General features: G+C 41.7%; 3 protein-coding genes across 3 annotated transcripts; 2 read left to right on the forward strand and 1 right to left on the reverse strand.

Annotated features, from left to right (window-relative positions):
- The first annotated feature begins 556 nt into the window (after positions 1-556).
- On the forward strand, positions 557-1,286 carry thrsp (thyroid hormone responsive). The gene has a single exon (XM_020471219.1). The coding sequence runs from the start codon at positions 694-696 to the stop codon at positions 1,144-1,146; it is 453 nt and encodes a 150-aa protein (XP_020326808.1). The 5' UTR covers positions 557-693; the 3' UTR covers positions 1,147-1,286.
- A 491-nt stretch (positions 1,287-1,777) lies between these two features.
- Positions 1,778-5,135, reverse strand: ndufc2 (NADH:ubiquinone oxidoreductase subunit C2). Its single transcript, XM_020471220.2, has 3 exons — positions 4,859-5,135; positions 2,324-2,467; positions 1,778-1,986 (listed from the first exon to the last, which is right to left on the reverse strand). Exons 1-3 carry the CDS (start codon positions 4,992-4,994, stop codon positions 1,937-1,939), a joined length of 330 nt encoding a protein of 109 aa, XP_020326809.1. The 5' UTR covers positions 4,995-5,135; the 3' UTR covers positions 1,778-1,936.
- Positions 5,136-8,858: 3,723 nt separating this feature from the next.
- Positions 8,859-23,539, forward strand: rab30 (RAB30, member RAS oncogene family). The gene is made up of 5 exons (XM_031791301.1): positions 8,859-8,988; positions 11,214-11,312; positions 11,555-11,638; positions 16,058-16,241; positions 18,044-23,539. The coding sequence occupies exons 2-5, from the start codon at positions 11,220-11,222 to the stop codon at positions 18,295-18,297; spliced, it is 615 nt and encodes a 204-aa protein (XP_031647161.1). The 5' UTR covers positions 8,859-8,988; positions 11,214-11,219; the 3' UTR covers positions 18,298-23,539.
- The last annotated feature ends 589 nt before the right edge of the window (positions 23,540-24,128 follow it).

Below are 24,128 nucleotides of genomic sequence, written 5' to 3' on the forward strand. Positions count from 1 at the left end.
CCACTCTGACAGGACTCTACAATGGATTAGTCCATGGAGACAGGCCTCTACAATGGATTAGTCCATGGAGACAGGCCTCTACAATGGATTAGTCCACTCAGACAGGCCTCTACAATGGATTAGTCCACTCAGACAGACCTCTACAATGGATTAGTCCACTCTGACAGGCCTCTACAATGGATTAGTCCATGGAGACAGGCCTCCACAATGGATTAGTCCACTCAGACAGGTGTCTTGTGTACCATAAAATTTAAAAAAAATATTTTTGCCAATGCTCAATTAAAAGGTCTGTCGACGAACAGCCCATCGACCAGACAACTAAATGGGGTCAGCCCTAAAATAAAGCTTGTGAAATGTAAACAATGACTTATTGGCCATGGTTCAACATTACAGTTACAATGTCCCTCAAAGGATTAACCCATCCTATTGCATAACTACAGTTGACCTATTGTCCTCGGTTCAACATTACAGCCACAATGTCCCTCAAAGGATCACCCCATCCTATTGCATAACTACAGTCGACCAGCCCGGCCCACCTCAGGTAGGCTTATCGTAGCCTATAAAGCCCCAATACTCCCCCTCAGCTCCTTGCACTGCATTCAGGCTTCCAGCCCCATCCCCACCACCTGATCACCAACAGCCCAGGAAAAAGCCATCTTTACCAGAACCATCCATCCACCTGGAACCTCTGCCATGCAGTCTGCCGAGACCAACACCAAGCTGAACCGGGGTTGCCTGCTCCTGGCTCTGAGGCACTACAGCGCTGCAGTTCACAACATGGAACAGACTGTCCTCCTCCCCAGCCTCCTCCGAGATGTGGAGTCAGACTCAGACTCTGACGACGACTGTTTCCAGGACTGTCACTCTGCAGCCGGAAGCTCCCGTAAAGACCTGTATGACTACTACCTGATGCTGAAGGCTGTCAGGAACACAGTGGAGAGTGGTCTGGTCACGCTGGACGACCGCAAGGCCAAGAACCAGACCTACCTGGCCCAGAATAAGACCCTGGAGCCCATGCTGGAGGCTGATCCAGAGGCCTTGTTCCACTTCCACCTCAGGGGACTTTTCTCTGTCATGGGAAACCTCACCAAGAAGTCCCAGGGCGTCACAACCAAGTACATGGACATCATCAGAATAATGAATTAGAATAAGACGACTCAGGTTAACCCCATCGATAAAACAAGCAATACATTTTGGGGCTTGAACATAAGATTTACAACTGTCAAGCTGTCAATAACACCAAGTCGTGTGTAAAATTGAATAAAAGGTGCTTTTGTCGAAACTGACTTCTGCATGTCTGTTGTTTTTGTCTTTAAATGTCCAAGACACTTTAGTGATGGGAGTAAAAGAAAATAACAGAGCAGCTACAGGATGTTTGTTAGCTGATCTACTTCCCCATTATGCATTCATCAAGACTAACATAGCAGATAATGATTCTGACATTTAATTACGTGTGAATTGTAAACAGCTCAGAATTGTGTCCTCATGATCTTCATTTAAAGATGCAATTAGTTTAAATCAGCTACATGTTTACTAGGGATGGGAAGTGTCATACCAATCAGACCCCCCCACCCCTCTCCCCAGAGGACTGGAATTGCCCAGGCCTGCAACCTGTCACAAGCTTTCAGCTCGACTTGGTGATCAAAGCCTGGGCGTCCAAGGTAACTGTCACATTGAATAAGTACATAATGCTATTCTCTATCCATGAACAACAGGCGATAATACTATTATCTGAAACATAATGACAATACCTTATTGGAGGAATAATATTCTGTGTAAACAAGAACACATTTATTTGAGTAGGATTTTGTTTTATTATATACAAGACTCTTCAGGGTTTTACATAATATCATGGGTGATTGCAATAACACCAACTAGGGACTACAGAGACAGATGGTAAAGTGTTCTCTCTTCTCCTTCAGCCAGCCTCCTACACTCAGCGAATTGGGTGAAAAGGCTCCACAATCTCAGCAAATGTCTTCTTCTCTGTGGAGATTAACACACACACCACAACAACAAAAAACACTTGATTAAATATTGAATAAAAATGACTGACATATGTACATATCAGTTAGTTGCCCGAGTTTTGTGAAACAAGCTGGGTTGATGTGCCAATGACGTAACATTTGGTGCAGGATGGTATTTCTTTGGGGTCACAGCCAGCCTGGTTTGTGACTAGAAGAAACAGTCCTGTGTCATTTTTCTGATGGTCCATGAGAACATTATGAAGCTATGGGGGTGTTGTTGCTAGAATCTAGCCTAGTGATTGACTTGTCTTGAACACAGAGGTCTTTCTATGTGGACATCAGTCCAATCCATTTACCTTTGTCTGAAAAGTTCTCTGGGTGGAGTCGGACGTATTCGTTCATGTCTCGGTCCAATCTAGCGTATGTGTAGTTCTCGTGTTTGGTGACATGGTAACCAATGAACCAACCAATGGATGCCAGCAAGGCTTGCCGGTGAATACCTGAAAGACAATGACAAATACAGGTGTGTTGATCGATACAGGCCAATACAGGCCATTGATCGAGACAGGTGGATCCACCTGTCGCATATCATGACACTCACCGGTCTCGATCAATGAGAGAATATTTTAAATAGACAAGAAGGCAACGTACACACTGTTGGATTAATTCATGGAGAAAAAAAAACATTTTAATAACAGAGATTGTTCTAAATTCAAACTGGACCTCCTGCAACTGTACACAGTGTGACGGCCCTGAATTTTTCTGAACTGTCTCAGTGCTTCTCCTTCCAATAGGGCGCTTTCCCTTTAATTCCCAATTAAATAGCCAGCATCAGCTGCGCAAAAGTGGGGTTGTGATGGAGACGTGAATGAGGATGTGTTCAACCCTCAGTTCCCGAAGCTTCTCTATTCCGTTTGTTTTGTAGCCATTAAACGTGTGTTTTGTAGCCGAAGAGAGTTTACACAGGATCGGATCCACTCTTTGGTCCGTGGACTACACCCTACCGTTCTTCGTGGCCTTTCTCCGCTGGAGATCTATTGGCGGATTGGATTGTCTGACTGACCACCACCTTTTTGTATACGGTATTTCATTTGTTTTGATGTGATGTATACTGTGATTTATGTAGTTAGTTGTAGTTGAGGACTTAGTAAGAGTTGATACGCTTTAAAGTTCTGTGGTAAAATAATTGTTATATTGATTGTATGTTTAATACTGGGTTTACGCTACACGGAATGAACGGACAAACATTGCGTGACAGAAGTCACTTGAGTTCCCTGAACTCCTTTACCGGGCTGGACTCTTTTTAGGCCCGAGGTACAGGACATTTCTGGAGGAACCAGAACTCTGTGATATTATTATATATGTGTGTGTAATCATTGATGTTGCTAATTTTGAAGTTCTTTCCAATGTTTCAAGGGTTTATGAAAAGTTTATTTCCATCCTGACTTTTACATGAGTCCTTTGTATTGGTGTAGACTTGACGGACCAGATGGGACTCATTCCCACCCAAACTAAAAGGAGGAACCAATGTTTTCTCTGGTAGGCACAACCTACCTGGCACCCCTATAAATAATAACCTCAAGTCAGAACCGTTACAACAGTCATTTTATGAGACTGCAGTTCCCACAAATTGAGAACGTAGATGGTATTGTCAATACCTGGCTGGTTGAAAATCCCTGATGTTTTTTAATTTTTATTTGGCAGACCTGTAACTTCCAATATAATAGATATCAATTTGGGGGGGTTAAATCCCATTCTGGTGTTACAATCTGTAGCTAGTGTTAGCCTTGATCATCCTGGTAAAGTGTCATTTCTATATTATTAAAATACCTATAAAGCCTATTTTAATTTGTAATGGTTGAATCGACGCTATAAGACATCCTGACATGACTGAGGGTGGGTATAATTTGTGGAACGTAGCCTAGTGGTTAGAGCGTTGGACTAGTAACCGAAAGGTTGCAAGTTCAAACCCCCGAGCTGACAAGGTACAAATCTGTCGTTCTGCCCCTGAACAGGCAGTTAACCCACTGTTCCTAGGCGGTCATTGAAAATAAGAATTTGTTCTTAACTGACTTGCCTAGTAAAATAAAAGGTAAAAATAAAAACAGGAATCTGTTCCAAAAACTTGGTAAAGATTGTCAAACAACATATACAAAATAACATGATCAATTCACCTAGCTAACTAGCTGCAGAACAGTGTAGCAACTCACCATGTAGCTTTCTCTTAAATGTTTTTGTCGATAGGCTACCAGAATAAACGGGAATAAACGTGGGGAGTGAAACATTTGTAAAAATAGACCACTCCCTACCCGGTATCTTATTCTGCCACTATACAACTTTGTATGTGTTTGTTGGTATAACCTTATTATTTACGTGAAGTTTTTGAAAAACAGATTCATGTTGGAACCTTTAACAAATTATACCAAACCCCATGACTGATATGCTGTCAGTCAACTGAAAATGGACACATTTCATAGATCCCAGTTATTATTGCAGACTAGAAAATATATGTTCCATACTGCAGTGTATTATAATGTAACGTTACCTTCTTGAACATTAATTTACAGAAGACAGTGATTTTTTTGTTGTTGTTAAGAATAAAAGTTGGCAAGCAGTGTTCTGGTGTTTGTAGCCAGCTGTCAAGCTAACTACCAGTTACAGTATGGTGTTTGTAGCCAGCTGTTAGCTAACTAACTTAACGTTAAATCGTTACATTTGTTTGATAATTAAAACAACTAGCTATTATATAGCCTATGATATTAAAATGGTTTGACTTGGCTCTGGGTTGAGATCCAACTAGCGAGCTAACAGCTAGTTACGGTGATCTTGTTGAGCGGCTAGTGCTAAAGTGTGCTAGCCGACTCATGCTAAAGTGTGCTAGCCGACTCTACCTGATTTCATGGGCGGCCTGCGGTTGAGGGCATTCTGTAGCATCGCAGAGCACCAGCCGATAACACCGAGCCAGACCGAGTTTCGGTTGATTATTCCCGGAGGTGGAAGGGCCTTCGCCTCATCTGGGAGCCCCATGTCGGGAAAATACACTGATCCAAACAATTATTATAAATGTACTTTATTGACTAGCCTGCTGGCGCTTCACCTCACAGAGGAAACCAAGGGCATATTATTTTGCTGTTCAGTGTAACCGTGAAACCACTCCGTCAAGGAACCAAAATACCTGGTTCCGCCCCCAAAATCTGATTCTTCTCTTTTCCAGTTCACAAAATTCCTTGTATTATAGTCAACCATATTTGCATGGTTTATTTTCATCAAATTAAAACACTTTTTATTAATATAATAATTTTGCCCCAACTCTCTAAAGTTGACTACATTTCAATTGGCCCTGACACTGTATATAGCTTCCTGTCCTATGTCTTATAGGACTGCACTGTTGGGTAGCTCTTGCAAGTTAAACATTTGTACTTGTGCATGTGACAAATAAAACTTGATCTAGTTGATGGTTGGGAATATTTTGCAATAAAAAGCATGTTTTTGGAGCACTGAGGTAGATACAGTGCATTCATAAAGTATTCAGACCCCTTCCCTATTTCCACATTTTGTTACGTTACTGCCGTATTCTAAAATTGATTCAATAAAAAACTGAATTACCTTATTTACATAAGTATTCAGACCCTTTGCTATGAGACTCGAAATTGAGCTCAGGTGCATCCTATTCCCATTGATCATCCTTGAGATGTATCTACAACTTGATTGGAGTCCACTTGTGGTAAATTCAATTGATTGGACAACCCTCCAGGCAAGCTTCAATGCCAAAAAACTATCCTTCCGTGGCCTCCAATTGCTCTTAAATACAAGTAAAACTAAATGCATGCTCTTCAACCGATCGCTGCCTGCACCTGCTCGCCTGTCCAACATCACTACTCTGGACGGCTCTGACTTAGAATAAGTGGACAACTACAAATACCTAGGTGTCTGGTTAGACTGTAAACTCTCCTTCCAGACCCACATCAAACATCTCCAATCCATAGTTAAATCTAGAATTGGCTTCCTATTTCGCAACAAAGCATCCTTCACTCATGCTGTCAAACATACCCTTGTAAAACTGACCATCCTACCAATCCTCGACTTCGGCGATGTCATTTACAAAATAGCCTCCAATACCCTACTCAACAAATTGGATGCAGTCTATCACAGTGCAATCCGTTTTGTCACCAAAGCCCCATATACTACACACCATTGCGACCTGTACGCTCTCGTTGGCTGGCCCTCACTTCATACTCGTCGCCAAACCCACTGGCTCCATGTCATCTACAAGACCCTGCTAGGTAAAGTCCCCCCTAATCTCAGCTCGCTGGTCACCATAGCATCACCCACCTGTAGCACGTGCTCCAGCAGGTATATCTCTCTGGTCACCCCCAAAACCAATTATTTCTTTGGCCGCCTCTCCTTCTAGTTCTCTGCTGCCAATGACTGGAACGAACTACAAAAATCTCTGAAACTGGAAACACTTATCTCCCTCACTAGCTTTAAGCACCAACTGTCAGAGCAGCTCACAGATTACAGCACCTGTACATAGCCACCTATAATTTAGCCCAAACAACTACCTCTTTCTCTACTGTATTTATTTATTTATTTTGCTCCTTTGCACATTTCTTCCACTGCAAATCTACCATTCCAGTGTTTTACTTGCTATATTGTATTTACTTTGCCACCATGGCCTTTTTTTGCCTTTACCTCCCTTATCTCACCTCATTTGCTCACATTGTATATAGACTTGTTTATACTGTATTATTGACTGTATGTTTGTTGTACTCCATGTGTAACTCTGTGTCGTTGTATCTGTCGAACTGCTTTGCTTTATCTTGGCCAGGTCGCAATTGTAAATGAGAACTTGTTCTCAACTTGTCTACCTGGTTAAATAAAGGTGTTCTCAACTTGTCTACCTGGTTAAATAAAGGTGTTCTCAACTTGTCTACCTGGTTAAATAAAGGTGTTCTCAACTTGTCTACCTGGTTAAATAAAGGTGTTCTCAACTTGTCTACCTGGTTAAATAAAGGTGAAATAAAATAAATAAACATTTGGAAAGGCTGTCACCTGTCTATATAAGGTCCCACAGTTGACAGTGCATCAAGGTAGAGTGGCCAGACGGAAGCCACTCCTCAGTAAAAGGCACCTGACAGCCCGCTTGGAATTTTCCAAAAGGCACCTAAAGGACTCTCAGACCATGAGAAACAAGATTCCCTGGTCCAATGAAACCAAGATCGAACTCTTTGGCCTGAATGCCAAGTGTCACGTCTTGAGGAAACCTGGCATCATCCCTACAGTGAAGCATGGAGGTGGCAGCATCCCTACAGTGAAGCATGGAGGTGGCAGCATCCCTATGGTGAAGCATGGAGGTGGCAGACGAGGAGGCTGTCAAGTAAAAAATGTGGGAAAAGTGAAGTGGTCTGAATACTTTCTGAATGCACTGTACTTTTCTCCTTCCCCCTTCTGACGCCTAGGTGGCGACACACATCTCTGCGTGCCTGGCAGATATCTCAGCTTGGATGTCGGCCCACCACCTCAAGATCAACCTCGACAAGGCAGAGCTGCTCTTCCTCTTTGGGAAGGCCTGCGCCGCTCCAAGACATATCCATCCCGGTTGTGCAAAGAACCTTGACGTGACCCTGGTCAACACCCTGTTGTCCTCTATAAACATCAAAGCAGTGACTCGCTCCTGCAGGTTCATGCTCTACAACATCTGTAGAGTACGACCCTTCCTCATACAGGAAGTGGCGCTTGTCATCTCCTGTTTGGACTACTTGCAGCTTGCTGTTGGCTAGGCACCCTGCTTGTGCCATCAAACCCCTGCAACACTGCAACTCACCTGTCGTCCAACCTTCCCATGGCCCTCCCACCCTTAGAGGGGGGGGGGGGGTGGCTGCTCTCGCTCAGCCCAGTCCAAGCTCTTCTCTGTCCTGGCACCTCCATGGTGGAACCAGCCTCCCCCTGAAGGTAGGACGGCAGAGTCCTTGCCCATCTTTCGAAAACATCTGAAACCCCTACCTCTTCAAGGAGTATCTTAAATAATCCCCCCCCCACCCACCTCGTGAACTAACATTTACACTTTAATAGTTCAGACCTTGCTGATAGCTACTGTAATTACTTGTAATGTAATTACTTTGCCTGTGATATGTGGTTGTCTCACCTACTGTAAGTCGCTCTGGATAACAGTGTTTTCTAAATGACTAAAAATGTAAATGTCATTGAGGTAGATATGTACATAGAGGTAGGGGTAAATACACTAGGCAACAGGATAGATAATAAACAGTAGGAGGGTATGTGTGGTGAGTGTGGGGGAGTAATAGTGATCAGTAGCAGGATAAATCGATAGATACGAATGGCAATAAATAATCAATGAACAGCAGTGGTCATTCTGTAATAATGTAGTTACCCTGGTTGATGACTCCCTACTACATCATCATCATCATCATCATCATCATCATCATATCCCTCCTGTACTTTGTATTAATTCAATGGCTGGTCAGGAAACAAATACGCAATAAACAGTGCATACCATACTAGTAACCGAAAGGTTGCAAGTTCAAACCCCCGAGCTGACAAGGTACAAATCTGTCGTTCTGCCCCTGAACAGGCAGTTAACCCACTGTTCCTAAAGGAATCTAGTTGACGATCCCTGCTCTAAAAGGAATCTAGTTGACGATCCCTGCTGTAAAGGAATCTAGTTGACGATCCCTGCTCGCTACCATAGTAGCCAAGAGAGACTACAGTTTATGCAATATTAAAAATAAATCAAACATGTCTTCATAAAATGTGATTTTAAATCTAACCTTAACCACCATGATAACCTTATGCTTAACCCTAACCTTAAATGAAGCACATGTTTTAGCATATTACCCATTTTGAATTTGTGGCTGTGGTAACTACTGAAAACCCTACTGCTGTTGCTGAGGCTGAGGGAACAAACACTGTTGGTGGAAAAAGCCCTGTTGCAGATTTTGCTAAGCAGACTGAATGCATATCGAAATACTTTGAAAGTCGGGGGAATATCCCCACGTTTGTGGTAAGTGTAGTTAGTATTTTAAAATGTCACGATTATTTAGCTAACCAATTGGCATCTTTGCTAGCGACTGAACTAGCTAGGTACCTAGCTAAAAGGCTAGCTGACGTACGTTAGCTGTTTTCTGGGAGGGGAAACCATCGCATGCTATGTAATTAGCTTGTTTGCTTTAAAAAAAATATAGATCAGATCTTAGTTTGTAGCTACTAGATAACAACTACAAAAGATGCATTTTTCCCCCCAGTTTAGGTGAGCGATATGTTAATAAGTTATTAACAAGAGAGGTTGCTGACCAGCTAGCTAGCTAGCTAAATCAATGCACCCAGCCAGTTAACATATGCTGCAGCTTTAGCCACGGATGCATACCCTCCCTGGAAAAATATTATAGTCTTGTTATTCTGAGAGAAATAATAAGCCGTTAGCCTTTGTTTTTTTCCCCCCGGATACGGATTGGATTATTATTTTGTGTTGTTGTAATCAAATGTTAATAATATATAAATGTTATAGACAGGTAGACTAGAACAATGGTAATAGGACATGTTTTGTTCATGTAATTGTGAATGGGGGTGGCTGGGGGGCCTTAGCCAGGGCTCTTTCGGTTATGGACGGTCAATACATTTGGTTTGGTATCAGTAACTTGCTAATAACGTTAGCGAGAGATTGCATTTGAAACCCGTGAAAGTAACTAGGCCATCACTTAAATCTAGCTGCATCATGTAATTTCTCTTTTCCTTTCCAGGTTTGCATGCCACATGATAGGCCTACTTCATAGCAGAAACCACTGTATGATATTTAAAACATAGCTAGGCTATTACAGTATTAGGATAAAATATAGCGTACTATTTCCAATGCATATGTTACGAGGCTGTAATTTGATAGTAACTAGTGGCTAGCTGAAGGGGTTGATGGCTTGGATTGTTCTCTCTCTCTCTCTCTCTCTCTCTCCCTCTCTCTCTCTCTCTCCCTCCCTCGTTCTCTCTCCCTCTCTCTGTGTGTGTGGACTTCTCCTTGCAGTCTTCCCAACTCACACCATTAGCCCCTGGCAACCAGTCCATAAAGACACATGCACACTAGGCCCTGCCATAGCAACATCTTGGATCCTTCAAGAGGAAAAACACTGAATGTGCTTCAGGGAAACACAATGGCTCTTTTGATGTGATGCATAAAAGGCAGCATTTGGAACTCAACACTTACTGTCAGATGTTAAATGTCAACAGTTGTTTTGTTTCACTTGTAGAACCTCAAAAGCTTCAAGAGCAGCTATTGTCGCTGTTGATGAAATGCAGAACTACTCAACACCTCCTTTTGGGAATAGACCTTTACTTAAATTCTGTATTGTGCGCTTATGCTATGCAAAATATCGGTGACGTTATCTAAGCTATGCTCAAGGAACCGGTAGGAAGAGGCAGTGTAGCCAAACAGGAGGTTTCTAAAGATTTTTTTTAATGCAAGGTCAGTATTTGTATTAGGGCGTCCACACGTTGTTGTTTACCTCTGCAGAATGACCTAGAATATTATGTTATTCAATCCATTGATTTCTCTCTCTTTCTCACTCTCTCCCCCCACCCTTTCTCTCTCTCTCTATCTTTCTCTCTCTCTCCCCCCACCCTTTCTCTCTCTCTCTCTCTCTCTTCTCACTCTCTCCCCCCACCCTTTCTCTCTCTCTCTCTCTCTCTCTCTCTCTTTCTCACTCTCTCCCCCCCACCCTTTCTCTCTCTCTCTCTTTCTCACTCTCTCTCTTTCTCACTCTCTCTCCCCCACCCTTTCTCTCTCACTCTCCCCCCACCCTTTCTCTCTCTTTCTCACTCTCTCCCCCCACCCTTTCTCTCTCTCTTTCTCACTCTCTCCCCCCACACTTTCTCTCTCTCTTTCTCACTCTCTCCCCCCACACTTTCTCTCTCTTTCTCACTCTCTCCCCCCCACCCTTTCTCTCTCTCTCTTTCTCTCTCTCCCCCCACCCTTTCTCTCTTTCTCACTCTCTCCCCCCCACCCTTTCTCTCTCTCTCCCCCTTTTCTCACTCACTCCCCCACACCCTTTCTTTCTCTTTCCCCCCACCCTTTCTCTCTCTTTCTCTCTCTCTCTCTTTCATTCTCTCTCTCTCACTCTCTCCCCTCACTCTCTCTCTCTTTCCTTCTCTCTCTCTCACTCTCTCCCCCCACTCTCTCTCTCTCCCCCCACTCTCTCTCTCTCCCCCACCCTTTCTCTCTCTCTCTCTTTTCATCAACAGTTTAGGATGAGCATGGAAGATTATGACTACCTGTTCAAAATTGTACTAATAGGAAATGCTGGTGTTGGGAAAACCTGCCTAGTCCGACGCTTCACTCAGGTTAGTATCGTAATCATACACCAAACCTGCCTGGTCAGATGGTTCACTCAGGTTAGTATCGTAATCATACACCAAACCTGCCTAGTCCGACACTTCACTCAGATTAGTATCGTAATCATACACCAAACCTGCCTAGTCCGACACTTCACTCAGGTTAGTATCGTAATCATACATCAGTCTCATCAGTGAGTTGTGAAAAAACAATTATTTTAAATTCAGTAATTTTTCGGTCCGTTTCCCAGGGCCTTTTCCCCCCTGGACAAGGGGCTACCATAGGAGTTGACTTCATGATCAAGACTGTGGAGATCAAAGGGGAAAAAGTAAAGGTCTGTCAAATCACACTTCATGTACAATTACTTTAGAGTTTTATAAAGCAGGGTTGCCCAACTGGCGTCCCATGGGCCGAATTTGACCCGCGGGTGATTTTATTTGGCCCCCCCCCCCAAAGTTGTCTGAGACTGTAAAAAAAATAAAAAAATAAACAGCAACTTAGCTCCCAAGTGATTTTCATTTTGGAAAACTGGTTCAAAGTATTCTCATGCAGAATGGAGAGATACAGTGGGGCAAAAAGTATTTAGTCAGCCACCAATTGTGCAAGTTCTCCCACTTAAAAAGATGAGAGGCCTGTAATTTTCATTGTGATCCCTGCTCTAAAAGGAATCTAGTTGACAATCCCTGATGTAAAGGAATCTAGTTGACGATCCCTGCTGTAAAGGAATCTAGTTGACAATCCCTGATGTAAAGGAATCTAGTTGACGATCCCTGCTGTAAAGGAATCTAGTTGACGATCCCTGCTGTAAAGGAATCTAGTTGACGATCCCCGATGTAAAGGAATCTAGTTGACGATCCCTGCTCTAAAAGGGAACTAGTTGACGATCCCTGCTCTAAAAGGGAACTAGTTGACGATCCCTGCTCTAAAAGGGAACTAGTTGACGATCCCTGCTCTAAAAGGAATCTAGTTGACGATCCCTGCTCTAAAAGGGAACTAGTTGACGATCCCTGCTCTAAAAGGGAACTAGTTGACGATCCCTGCTCTAAAAGGGAACTAGTTGACGATCCCTGCTCTAAAAGGGAACTAGTTGACGATCCCTGCTCTAAAAGGGAACTAGTTGACGATCCCTGCTCTAAAAGGAATCTAGTTGACGATCCCTGCTCTAAAAGGAATCTAGTTGACGATCCCTGCTCTAAAAGGAATCTAGTTGACGATCCCTGCTCTAAAAGGAATCTAGTTGACGATCCCTGCTCTAAAAGGAATCTAGTTGACGATCCCTGCTTAAAAGGAATCTAGTTGACGATCCCTGCTGTAAAGGAATCTAGTTGACGATCCCTGCTGTAAAGGAATCTAGTTGACGATCCCTGCTCTAAAAGGAATCTAGTTGACAATCCCTGCTCTAAAAGGAATCTAATTGACGATCCCTGCTGTAAAGGAATCTAATTGACGATCCCTGCTGTAAAGGAATCTAGTTGACGATCCCTGCTGTAAAGGAATCTAGTTGACGATCCCTGCTGTAAAGGAATCTAGTTGACGATCCCTGCTCTAAAAGGAATCTAGTTGACGATCCCTGCTCTAAAAGGAATCTAGTTGACGATCCCTGCTGTAAAGGAATCTAGTTGACGATCCCTGCTGTAAAGGAATCTAGTTGACGATCCCTGCTCTAAAAGGAATCTAGTTGACGATCCCTGCTCTAAAAGGAATCTAATTGACGATCCCTGCTGTAAAGGAATCTAATTGACGATCCCTGCTGTAAAGGAATCTAGTTGACGATCCCTGCTGTAAAGGAATCTAGTTGACGATCCCTGCTGTAAAGGAATCTAGTTGACGATCCCTGCTCTAAAAGGAATCTAGTTGACGATCCCTGATGTAAAGGAATCTAGTTGACGATCCCCGATGTAAAGGAATCTAGTTGACGATCCCTGCTCTAAAAGGAATCTAGTTGACGATCCCTGCTGTAAAGGAATCTAGTTGACGATCCCTGCTCTAAAAGGAATCTAGTTGACGATCCCTGATGTAAAGGAATCTAGTTGACGATCCCTGCTCTAAAAGGGAACTAGTTGACGATCCCTGCTCTAAAAGGGAACTAGTTGACGATCCCTGCTCTAAAAGGAATCTAGTTGACGATCCCTGCTCTAAAAGGGAACTAGTTGACGATCCCTGCTCTAAAAGGAATCTAGTTGAGGATCCCTGCTCTAAAAGGAATCTAGTTGACGATCCCTGCTCTAAAAGGAATCTAGTTGACGATCCCTGCTCTAAAAGGGAACTAGTTGACGATCCCTGCTCTAAAAGGGAACTAGTTGACGATCCCTGCTCTAAAAGGAATCTAATTGACGATCCCTGCTGTAAAGGAATCTAGTTGACGATCCCTGCTGTAAAGGAATCTAGTTGACGATCCCTGCTGTAAAGGAATCTAGTTGACGATCCCTGCTGTAAAGGAATCTAGTTGACGATCCCTGCTGTAAAGGAATCTAGTTGACGATCCCTGCTGTAAAGGAATCTAGTTGACGATCCCTGCTCTAAAAGGAATCTAGTTGACGATCCCTGCTCTAAAAGGAATCTAGTTGACGATCCCTGCTCTAAAAGGAATCTAGTTGACGATCCCTGCTCTAAAAGGAATCTAGTTGACGATCCCTGCTGTAAAGGAATCTAGTTGACGATCCCTGCTCTAAAAGGAATCTAGTTGACGATCCCTGCTGTAAAGGAATCTAGTTGACGATCCCTGCTCTAAAGGAATCTAGTTGACGATCCCTGCTGTAAAGGAATCTAGTTGACGATCCCTGCTGTAAAGGAATCTAGTTGACGATCCCTGCTCTAAAAGGAATCTAGTTGACGATCCCTGCTGTAAAGGAATCTAGTTGACGATCCCTGCTGTAAAGGAATCTAGTTGACGATCCCTGCTGTAAAGGAATCTAGTTGACGATCCCTGCTCTAAAAGGAATCTAGTTGACGATCCCTGCTGTAAAGGAATCTAGTTGACGATCCCTGCTGTAAAGGAATCTAGTTGACGATCCCTGCTCTAAAAGGAATCTAGTTGACGATCCCTGATGTAAAGGAATCTAGTTGACGATCCCTGCTCTAAAAGGGAACTAGTTGACGATCCCTGCTCTAAAAGGGAACTAGTTGACGATCCCTGCTCTAAAAGGAATCTAGTTGACGATCCCTGCTCTAAAAGGGAACTAGTTGACGATCCCTGCTCTAAAAGGAATCTAGTTGACGATCCCTGCTCTAAAAGGAATCTAGTTGACGATCCCTGCTCTAAAAGGAATCTAGTTGACGATCCCTGCTGTAAAGGAATCTAGTTGACGATCCCTGCTGTAAAGGAATCTAGTTGACGATCCCTGCTCTAAAAGGAATCTAGTTGACGATCCCTGCTCTAAAAGGAATCTAGTTGACGATCCCTGCTCTAAAAGGGAACTAGTTGACGATCCCTGCTCTAAAAGGGAACTAGTTGACGATCCCTGCTCTAAAAGGAATCTAGTTGACGATCCCCGATGTAAAGGAATCTAGTTGACGATCCCTGCTCTAAAAGGAATCTAGTTGACGATCCCTGCTGTAAAGGAATCTAGTTGACGATCCCTGCTCTAAAAGGGAACTAGTTGACGATCCCTGCTCTAAAAGGGAACTAGTTGACGATCCCTGCTCTAAAAGGAATCTAGTTGACGATCCCTGCTCTAAAAGGGAACTAGTTGACGATCCCTGCTCTAAAAGGAATCTAGTTGACGATCCCTGCTGTAAAGGAATCTAGTTGACGATCCCTGCTGTAAAGGGAACTAGTTGACGATCCCTGCTCTAAAAGGAATCTAGTTGACGATCCCCGATGTAAAGGAATCTAGTTGACGATCCCTGCTCTAAAAGGAATCTAGTTGACGATCCCTGCTGTAAAGGAATCTAGTTGACGATCCCTGCTCTAAAAGGAATCTAGTTGACGATCCCTGATGTAAAGGAATCTAGTTGACGATCCCTGCTCTAAAAGGGAACTAGTTGACGATCCCTGCTCTAAAAGGGAACTAGTTGACGATCCCTGCTCTAAAAGGAATCTAGTTGACGATCCCTGCTCTAAAAGGGAACTAGTTGACGATCCCTGCTCTAAAAGGAATCTAGTTGACGATCCCTGCTGTAAAGGAATCTAGTTGACGATCCCTGCTGTAAAGGAATCTAGTTGACGATCCCTGCTCTAAAAGGAATCTAGTTGACGATCCCTGCTGTAAAGGAATCTAGTTGACGATCCCTGCTGTAAAGGAATCTAGTTGACGATCCCTGCTCTAAAAGGAATCTAGTTGACGATCCCTGCTGTAAAGGAATCTAGTTGACGATCCCTGCTGTAAAGGAATCTAGTTGACGATCCCTGCTGTAAAGGAATCTAGTTGACGATCCCTGCTCTAAAAGGAATCTAGTTGACGATCCCTGCTCTAAAAGGAATCTAGTTGACGATCCCTGCTCTAAAAGGAATCTAGTCGACGATCCCTGCTCTAAAAGGGAACTAGTTGACGATCCCTGCTCTAAAAGGGAATCTAGTTGACGATCCCTGCTGTAAAAGGTTTATCATGTAGTTTTAATGTGCGACCGTATTATTTTTTTCAACGCTAGATTTTGGCTCGCATCATGAGAATCGAAGAACAAACCTTAGCTCAACGTTGCCTGTGACGTGTGGTTGTCTGAATCAAACGGTAGACGAATGAATGCCCGGACTAAGGAGCTCTGGATAAAGAGCATAATGTGATTTGAACACTTTTTTTATATTTTCATCCAGCTGCAGATCTGGGACACAGCAGGCCAGGAGCGTTTCCGTTCCATCACCCAGAGTTACTACCGGAGTGCCAACGCACTCATCCTCACCTATGACATCACGTGTGAGGACTCCTTCCGGTGCCTTCCAGAATGGCTGAGGGAGATTGAGCAGTATGCCAACACCACCGTGGTCACTATTTTAGTCGGTGAGATAGCATTCACATACTGTACTAAAGTGTGTACTAAATGACATCCTATTGCCTAGAAAGTGCACTATGTTTGACCAGAGCTCGTTGTGGACCAAAAGCAGTGCGTCGCATTACATCACATTGATGTCAATATCCCTCAGGTTAAAGGTCAAGCCCATACGGTTTGACCGTTGGACTAGTAACCGAAAGGTTGCAAGTTCAAACCCCCGAGCTGACAAGGTACAAATCTGTCGTTCTGCCCCTGAACAGGCAGTTAACCCACTGTTCCTAAGCCGTCATTGAAAATAAGAATTTGTTCTTAACTGACTTGCCTGGTTAAATAAAGGTAAAATAAAAAATAAAAAATACAAAAGCTATGGTCATCAGTCCAAGGACTAGATCAACGTAGGAAATCAAAAAGTTATTTGGTATTAAAAGTAGATGGCATCTTTAAATGTGCTATTGGCTTATCAGGGTAGGGTCTTAAAGACGTACTTACCGGTAACTCATTTCTGTAGTTTTATCAGACAATGGATAACAAGCTAATATTAGATGCAATTGTTCCACAGGGTTAGGTTACCATGCCTCCACTCTAGAATTTGGGAAGGGATTTTATCAGAGTGAAAAGCTTCATAGAAAATGTATAAAATGTATGTTGTTATTGGGCCCCGGGCTGTATCACAACAGGCCGTGATCAGGAGTCCCATAGGGCCCCCGGGCTGTATCACAACCGGCCGTGATCAGGAGTCCCATAGGACCCCGGGCTGTATCACAACCGGCCGTGATCAGGAGTCTCATAGGACCCCTGGCTGTATCACAACCGGCCGTGATCAGGAGTCCCATAGGGACCCCGGGCTGTATCACAACCGGCCGTGATCAGGAGTCCCATAGGACCCCGGGCTGTATCCAACCGGCCGTGATCAGGAGTCCCATAGGGGCCCCAGGCTGTATCACAACCGGCCGTGATCAGGAGTCCCATAGGGGCCCCAGGCTGTATCACAACCGGCCGTGATCAGGTGTCCCATAGGGGCCCCAGGCTGTATCACAACCGGCCGTGATCAGGAGTCCCATAGGGACCCCGGGCTGTATCACAACCGGCCGTGATCAGGTGTCCCATAGGGCGGCGTCCAGCGTCGTCCGGGTTTGGGGAGGGTTTGGGGAGGGTTTGGCCGGGATATGCCGTCATTGTAAAATAAAACATTAGTTCTTAACTGACTTGCCTAGTTAAATAAAGGTTAAATAAAGGTTAAATAAAGGTTAAATAAAGGTTAATAAAGGTTAAATAAAGGTTAATAAAAAACATACAAATAAACATTGGACGTTTCCATCCTATCTGCTACCGGAAATATTTAAAATAGATAACTCCCTTTTTGGAACGTTGTGTTTTTGTTTTTTGGGGCAAAGAACAGAAGTTGTGAAAAAAGATCCAACCGTGTCGTTGATGCTTAATGTCAGCGATGAGAGGTCACACCGTAAGAATCAGCCTGTACACTAGACACTATGGCTGACGGTCAATATTAAAGGTCCATTCTCTTCCAGTGTATTTCATTCAATGTCATTGAAGTTTACAGTCACACAGACGCATATTTCCCTTCTCTTTTTCCTTTCACCCCCCCCCTCCCCTCCCAGGCAATAAGATCGACCTTCTCTTTTTCCTTTCACCCCCCCCTCCCCTCCCAGGCAATAAGATCGACCTTCTCTTTTTCCTTTCACCCCCCCTCCCTCCCAGGCAATAAGATCAACCTTCTCTTTTTCCTTTCACCCCCCCCTCCCAGGCAATAAGATCGACCTTCTCTTTCTCCTTTCACCCCCCCTCCCAGGCAATAAGATCGACCTAGTGGAGAAGAGGGAAGTCATGAGGCAGAGAGCTGAAGAGTTTGCGAACTCCCAGAGCATGCTTTATCTGGAGACGTCCGCGAAGGAGTCTGATAACGTGGAGAAGCTCTTTCTGGATCTGGCCTGCGAGCTGATCCGCGATGCCAAACAGAACACGCTGGACAACAATGACACAGCTAACGCTATGCCAGGAGAGGGGAAAACCATCAGCTACCTAGGTTGCTGCAGCACTAACTAGGTCAGATTCTAGAGTGCTGGGTCGTGTTCATTCCTGTTCATAAGGGCACAACACCAACACCAACGAGGGTGGGGGGGGGGGGGGTTCTTATCGGACAGATGTAGCTCAGTACCTTCCGCCTACCCTCTGTTTTTCGGGACGTTTTCCTTCCCAAGTTGAATGCCTATTGAACACCACCCTGAACTGTATTCTGGCCATGCAGCTGTGCTGAGTGCACTACGACGTAGACCTGACGCAGTGGAATGGAGATGACAGGATGCCTCTGTCTGTTTTGTCCCAGACTTCATGGTGCCACTTGTCAGTCACTCTTTTGAGAGTCCCTCCCATGGCCTTTTTTAATTGTTACCTTCAACAGTATGATCTGTCCAATCACCTTCTTGTTGTTTTATCCTCTGTGGGAATAGAAATGTTCAGAGGATGCAATACAAGTTGCTGCCACTAGATGGGAGTACATAACCATATATCCCTGGTGCAATGGGATTGAACAGACTGTACTATAGGCCTTGTTGCAAGCTGATATAATATATTGGGATTTATTATTTTTTCCCCCAGAGGAAATCTGAGGAAGGTTTAAGGGGTTAAATGTATTCCTACACCATTCATTCATTCATTCAACAGAGAGGGGGGTTGTGAGTCCTGTGTCCTGTGAGTTGGTGAGCTACCACCAGCACCTGATTTTCAAAAGAACCACAATTATTTCCTCACAAACAGGACCTGTACAGCCCAATTCAAGTTCTTTAATTTGTCAACAACAAATGATCTGAATAAGATTGAATAGATAAATGTGTGTGAATGGGAATCGACCCAACCACTTTTATATATATATAATTATATATAAAAAATACAATTCAAACACTTATTCATTTAAATTTTGCCGCATGCTACATGAAATTGTTTGTTAGTTAGCTATTGTAGCCTACCTATACAATGCACAACATTAATATATAGATATTATATACCCTTTCGATTTAGGCTTCCTCAGTTGACCTATTGGTTATTGAGTAATTGATTGGTGCCATTTTTTTTTTTTACAGTATTGAAAGAAATGAAAAGCCCAATTTACCAGAAGTGATCAATAAGGGTTTTATTGTTTATTCCTCATCAGTACACTTTATGTCCGAGAGCTCATAGTAAAAGTTAAAATTCCTTCAAGTAGCAAACACCCAGTGTGGGTTTAACTAATTTCAAAACTTATCATTATTATAAAATTGATTGCACAAGTCATTTTGTCTCTCGGCTCAATTTACTCAAGTGTCAAATGGTGTATGTAGTTTGACACGCCTGCAGAGCGGCATGGTAAAGAAAGCAGTCGTGTGTGTAGTATCCCACGCTATCCTCCATGTAGTCCGTGCTCTCTACTTTTGACCACAGCCCTATGAGCCCCTATGGGCTCTGGTCAAAAGGTAGTGCGCTATTATAGAGAATAGGGACGAAGCTGAAGTATTGCTTTTGTCTGCTTTTGTCTTATGAATGATGATGGATGTTCATTTCAGATAATGTACGATGTTCATTTCAGATAATGTACGATGTTCATTTCAGATAATGTACGATGTTCATTTCAGATAATGTACGATGTTCATTTCAGATAATGTACGATGTTCATTTCAGATAATGTACGATGTTCATTTCAGATAATGTACGATGTTCATTTCAGATAATGTACCAGTGTTCATGAATGATGTTCATTTCAGATAATGTACCAGTGTTCATGAATGATGTTCATTTCAGATAATGTACCAGTGTTCATGAATGATGGATGTTCATTTCAGATAATGGACTAGTGTTCATGAATGATGGATGTTCATTTCGGATAATGTACCAGTGTTCATGAATGATGTTCATTTCAGATAATGTACGATGTTCATTTCAGATAATGTACCAGTGTTCATGAATGATGGATGTTCATTTCAGATAATGGACCAGTGTTCATGAATGATGTTCATTTCAGATAATGGACCAGTGTTCATGAATGATGTTCATTTCAGATAATGGACCAGTGTTCATGGATGATGTTCATTTCAGATAATGGACCAGTGTTCATGAATGATGTTCATTTCAGATAATGTACCAGTGTTCATAAATGATAATTTCAGATAATGGACCAGTGTTCATGAATGATGTTCATTTCAGATAATGGACCAGTGTTCATGAATGATGTTCATGTCAGATAATGGACCAGTGTTCATGAATGATGTTCATTTCAGATAATGTACGATGTTCATTTCAGATAATGTACGATGTTCATTTCAGATAATGTACCAGTGTTCATGAATGATGTTCATTTCAGATAATGGACCAGTGTTCATGAATGATGTTCATGTCAGATAATGGACCAGTGTTCATGAATGATGTTCATGTCAGATAATGGACCAGTGTTCATGAATGATGTTCATTTCAGATAATGTACGATGTTCATTTCAGATAATGTACGATGTTCATTTCAGATAATGTACGATGTTCATTTCAGATAATGTACGATGTTCATTTCAGATAATGTACCAGTGTTCATGAATGACGTTCATTTCAGATAATGTACTAGTGTTCATGAATGATGTTCATTTCAGATAATGGACCAGTGTTCATGAATGATGTTCATTTCAGATAATGGACCAGTGTTCATGAATGATGTTCATTTCAGATAATGGACCAGTGTTCATGAATGATGTTCATGTCAGATAATGGACCAGTGTTCATGAATGATGTTCATTTCAGATAATGTACGATGTTCATTTCAGATAATGTACGATGTTCATTTCAGATAATGTACAATGTTCATTTCAGATAATGTACCAGTGTTCATGAATGATGTTCATGTCAGATAATGGACCAGTGTTCATGAATGATGTTCATTTCAGATAATGTACCCATGTTCATGAATGTTCATTTCAGATAATGTACCCGTGTTCATGAATGATGTTCATTTCAGATAATGTACCCGTGTTCATGAATGATGTTCATTTCAGATAATGTACCAGTGTTCATGAATGATGTTCATTTCAGATAATGGACCAGTGTTCATGAATGATGTTCATTTCAGATAATGTACCCGTGTTCATGAATGATGTTCATTTCAGATAATGTACCAGTGTTCATGAATGATGTTCATTTCAGATAATGGACCAGTGTTCATGAATGATGTTCATTTCAGATAATGGACCAGTGTTCATGAATGATGTTCATTTCAGATAATGGACCAGTGTTCATGAATGATGTTCATTTCAGATAATGTACGATGTTCATTTCAGATAATGGACCAGTGTTCATGAATGATGTTCATTTCAGATAATGGACCAGTGTTCATGAATGATGTTCATTTCAGATAATGTACGATGTTCATTTCAGATAATGTACGATGTTCATTTCAGATAATGTACGATGTTCATTTCAGATAATGTACCCGTGTTCATGACTAAACGTAACAATTCCCTTAATGTATTTGTCTGATTGTTTGCACATGTTATTACAATGGAACTGTGAATCAATATTTTTAGTTTAAAATAGATTCTCAACATTTTACCTGCTGCTACTTTCTTTTCACATTTTCATGTTGTCTAATATGAAAATCAAACCCGTACTCAAGAATAGATTATATTTATTCTTCAGTTGAACAGAATTCTGTATCGCCAATTTTTTATTATTTTATTTGATGACTGCATTGTTACTTGATAATGCATTTAATAATGCACTACATTAACTATTCAGTTAACCCATAGCCTCTAGTTAGCTGCACGGAAAATATATTTCAACTTTTCAAGTGTTTAAAACACTAGTTCAAAATGTATTTGTTTTCTTTACGGTTGATTTTTTTTAAAGGGGCAATCTGCTGTTTCTAAATACATTGTTAGATTTACATGAGTGTCTGACTGTTTCCAGACATCAAAATGAGTCTAATATTAAGATGAGTCCATGACATCTCATGTGATCTATTGTGATTTTTAGAGTGACCAATCACAGGAAATGTGATTATGTGGATTATAATTAATGATTTTTTTTTTTCCGTTGGGGGGTTGATACATTTTTTCGTTAGGGCAACTTGAGTCTGAAATTTCAAAGTGGAAATGACAAACTTTAGAAGCATTTTTAAAACGTTTTTCATTTGCAGGAAAATTCTCAGCAACAAAAGAGTGATCAAATTAAGAGACTACATCTGTAGTTGATTGCCCAATGTTTGCCGTGATTTGGAAGTGTCATGCATTCTATATATTACCACATTTTTCTTTGATTTTTTGTTTTGTACACAGAATTATTTTGTAGCCTGGGTACCAGTCTGTTTGTACTAACATTCTACTCCTTGTGGAATGTTGGCATAAAACAGGTCTGGATTTCAGGATAATTTGTACTGTATTCCATATTCTTATGCTTTTGGTGTTTTTATCTTACAGCTCCTGCCATATATTTGAGTGTCTTCTAGCTTTATTTTATAGACCTGATTGCCATGGTGTACTGTTGTTACACAGCATCATAATCTGCTGTATATTGATAGTGTAGTTTTAATATTTCAATTTCTTGTTTATTGTAACGCCTGTATTTTAACTTAGAACTTTGCTTTTATATTACTGGATATATATATATATATATATATACTTTTTTTGTCCTCCTGAACAGTATTTGATTCAAACGAATGTTAATCTAGCTGATATTGCTGTCTTTTGACTGCTACAGTACTGAGTAACTTGGTCAAACTGCTACAGTACTGAGTAACTTGGTCAAACTGTGTTTACCCATGTTTCATGACTCGTACCTCTTCTTCTATGGTCTAGAGACTCTAGAGGGAGAAATACACAGTCAAATACTTCAGTAGAATACAGTAAAAAACCTTCAATAGAATACAGTAAAAAACCTTCAATAGAATACAGTAAAAAACCTTCAATAGAATACAGTAAACCTTCAATAGAATACAGTAAACCTTCAATAGAATACAGTAAACCTTCAATAGAATACAGTAAACCTTCAATAGAATACAGTAAACCTTAAATAGAATACAGTAAAAAACCTTCAATAGAATACAGTAAAAACCTTAAATAGAATACAGTAAAAACCTTCAATAGAATACAGTAAAAACCTTCAATAGAATACAGTAAAAACCTTCAATAGAATACAGTAAAAACCTTCAATAGAATACAGTTGAGAAAAAGAGAAGCATCAAGATGTTACATTTAATTTGGATATGACTTTTTTTTCTTTTGTGTACAAAATAATACCTAAGGCTATCCTGTATTACATTAAATCACACTAAACATGACTCGTGTTTCTGACTCATCCATTATTGCAAATGGTAATTTTAACGATCATTTAAAGGAAGTCGTTCACTATTTTACAACTAAACATCTATGGAAGTGATGGGTGCATGTGAGCACGAAATATACCATTTTATGAAAAACACAATTTTGACGGTTCATGACCACTAAAAAAATACTGTCCAAATCACCTGAAATCAACTCATATTTGGTTTGATTATACTTAAAGGTGATTCGGCCTTTACCAAAAACGTGATCCCCCCCATCACTTACATAGATTTGTAGCTAGCGTTGCTAAAGTTAGCTGAAGTTTGTAATTCTGCGGCCCAACGTAGGTACAGGGAATCAACCATTTAATACAGACGGACATGGAACAGGAACAGCGTCTGGACATAAACACGACAAACAATACTGGGAACAACACAGACATACAGGGAACAACACAGAGGGACAGACATACAGGGAACAACACAGAGGGACAGACATACAGGGAACAACACAGAGGAGCAGACATACAGGGAACAACACAGAGGAGGAGACATACAGGGAACAACACAGAGGAGGAGACATACTGGGAACAACACAGAGGAGCAG

The sequence above is a fragment of the Oncorhynchus kisutch genome, linkage group LG15 (assembly GCF_002021735.2).
Source record: "Oncorhynchus kisutch isolate 150728-3 linkage group LG15, Okis_V2, whole genome shotgun sequence".
NCBI classification, from domain to species: Eukaryota; Metazoa; Chordata; class Actinopteri; order Salmoniformes; family Salmonidae; genus Oncorhynchus; species Oncorhynchus kisutch.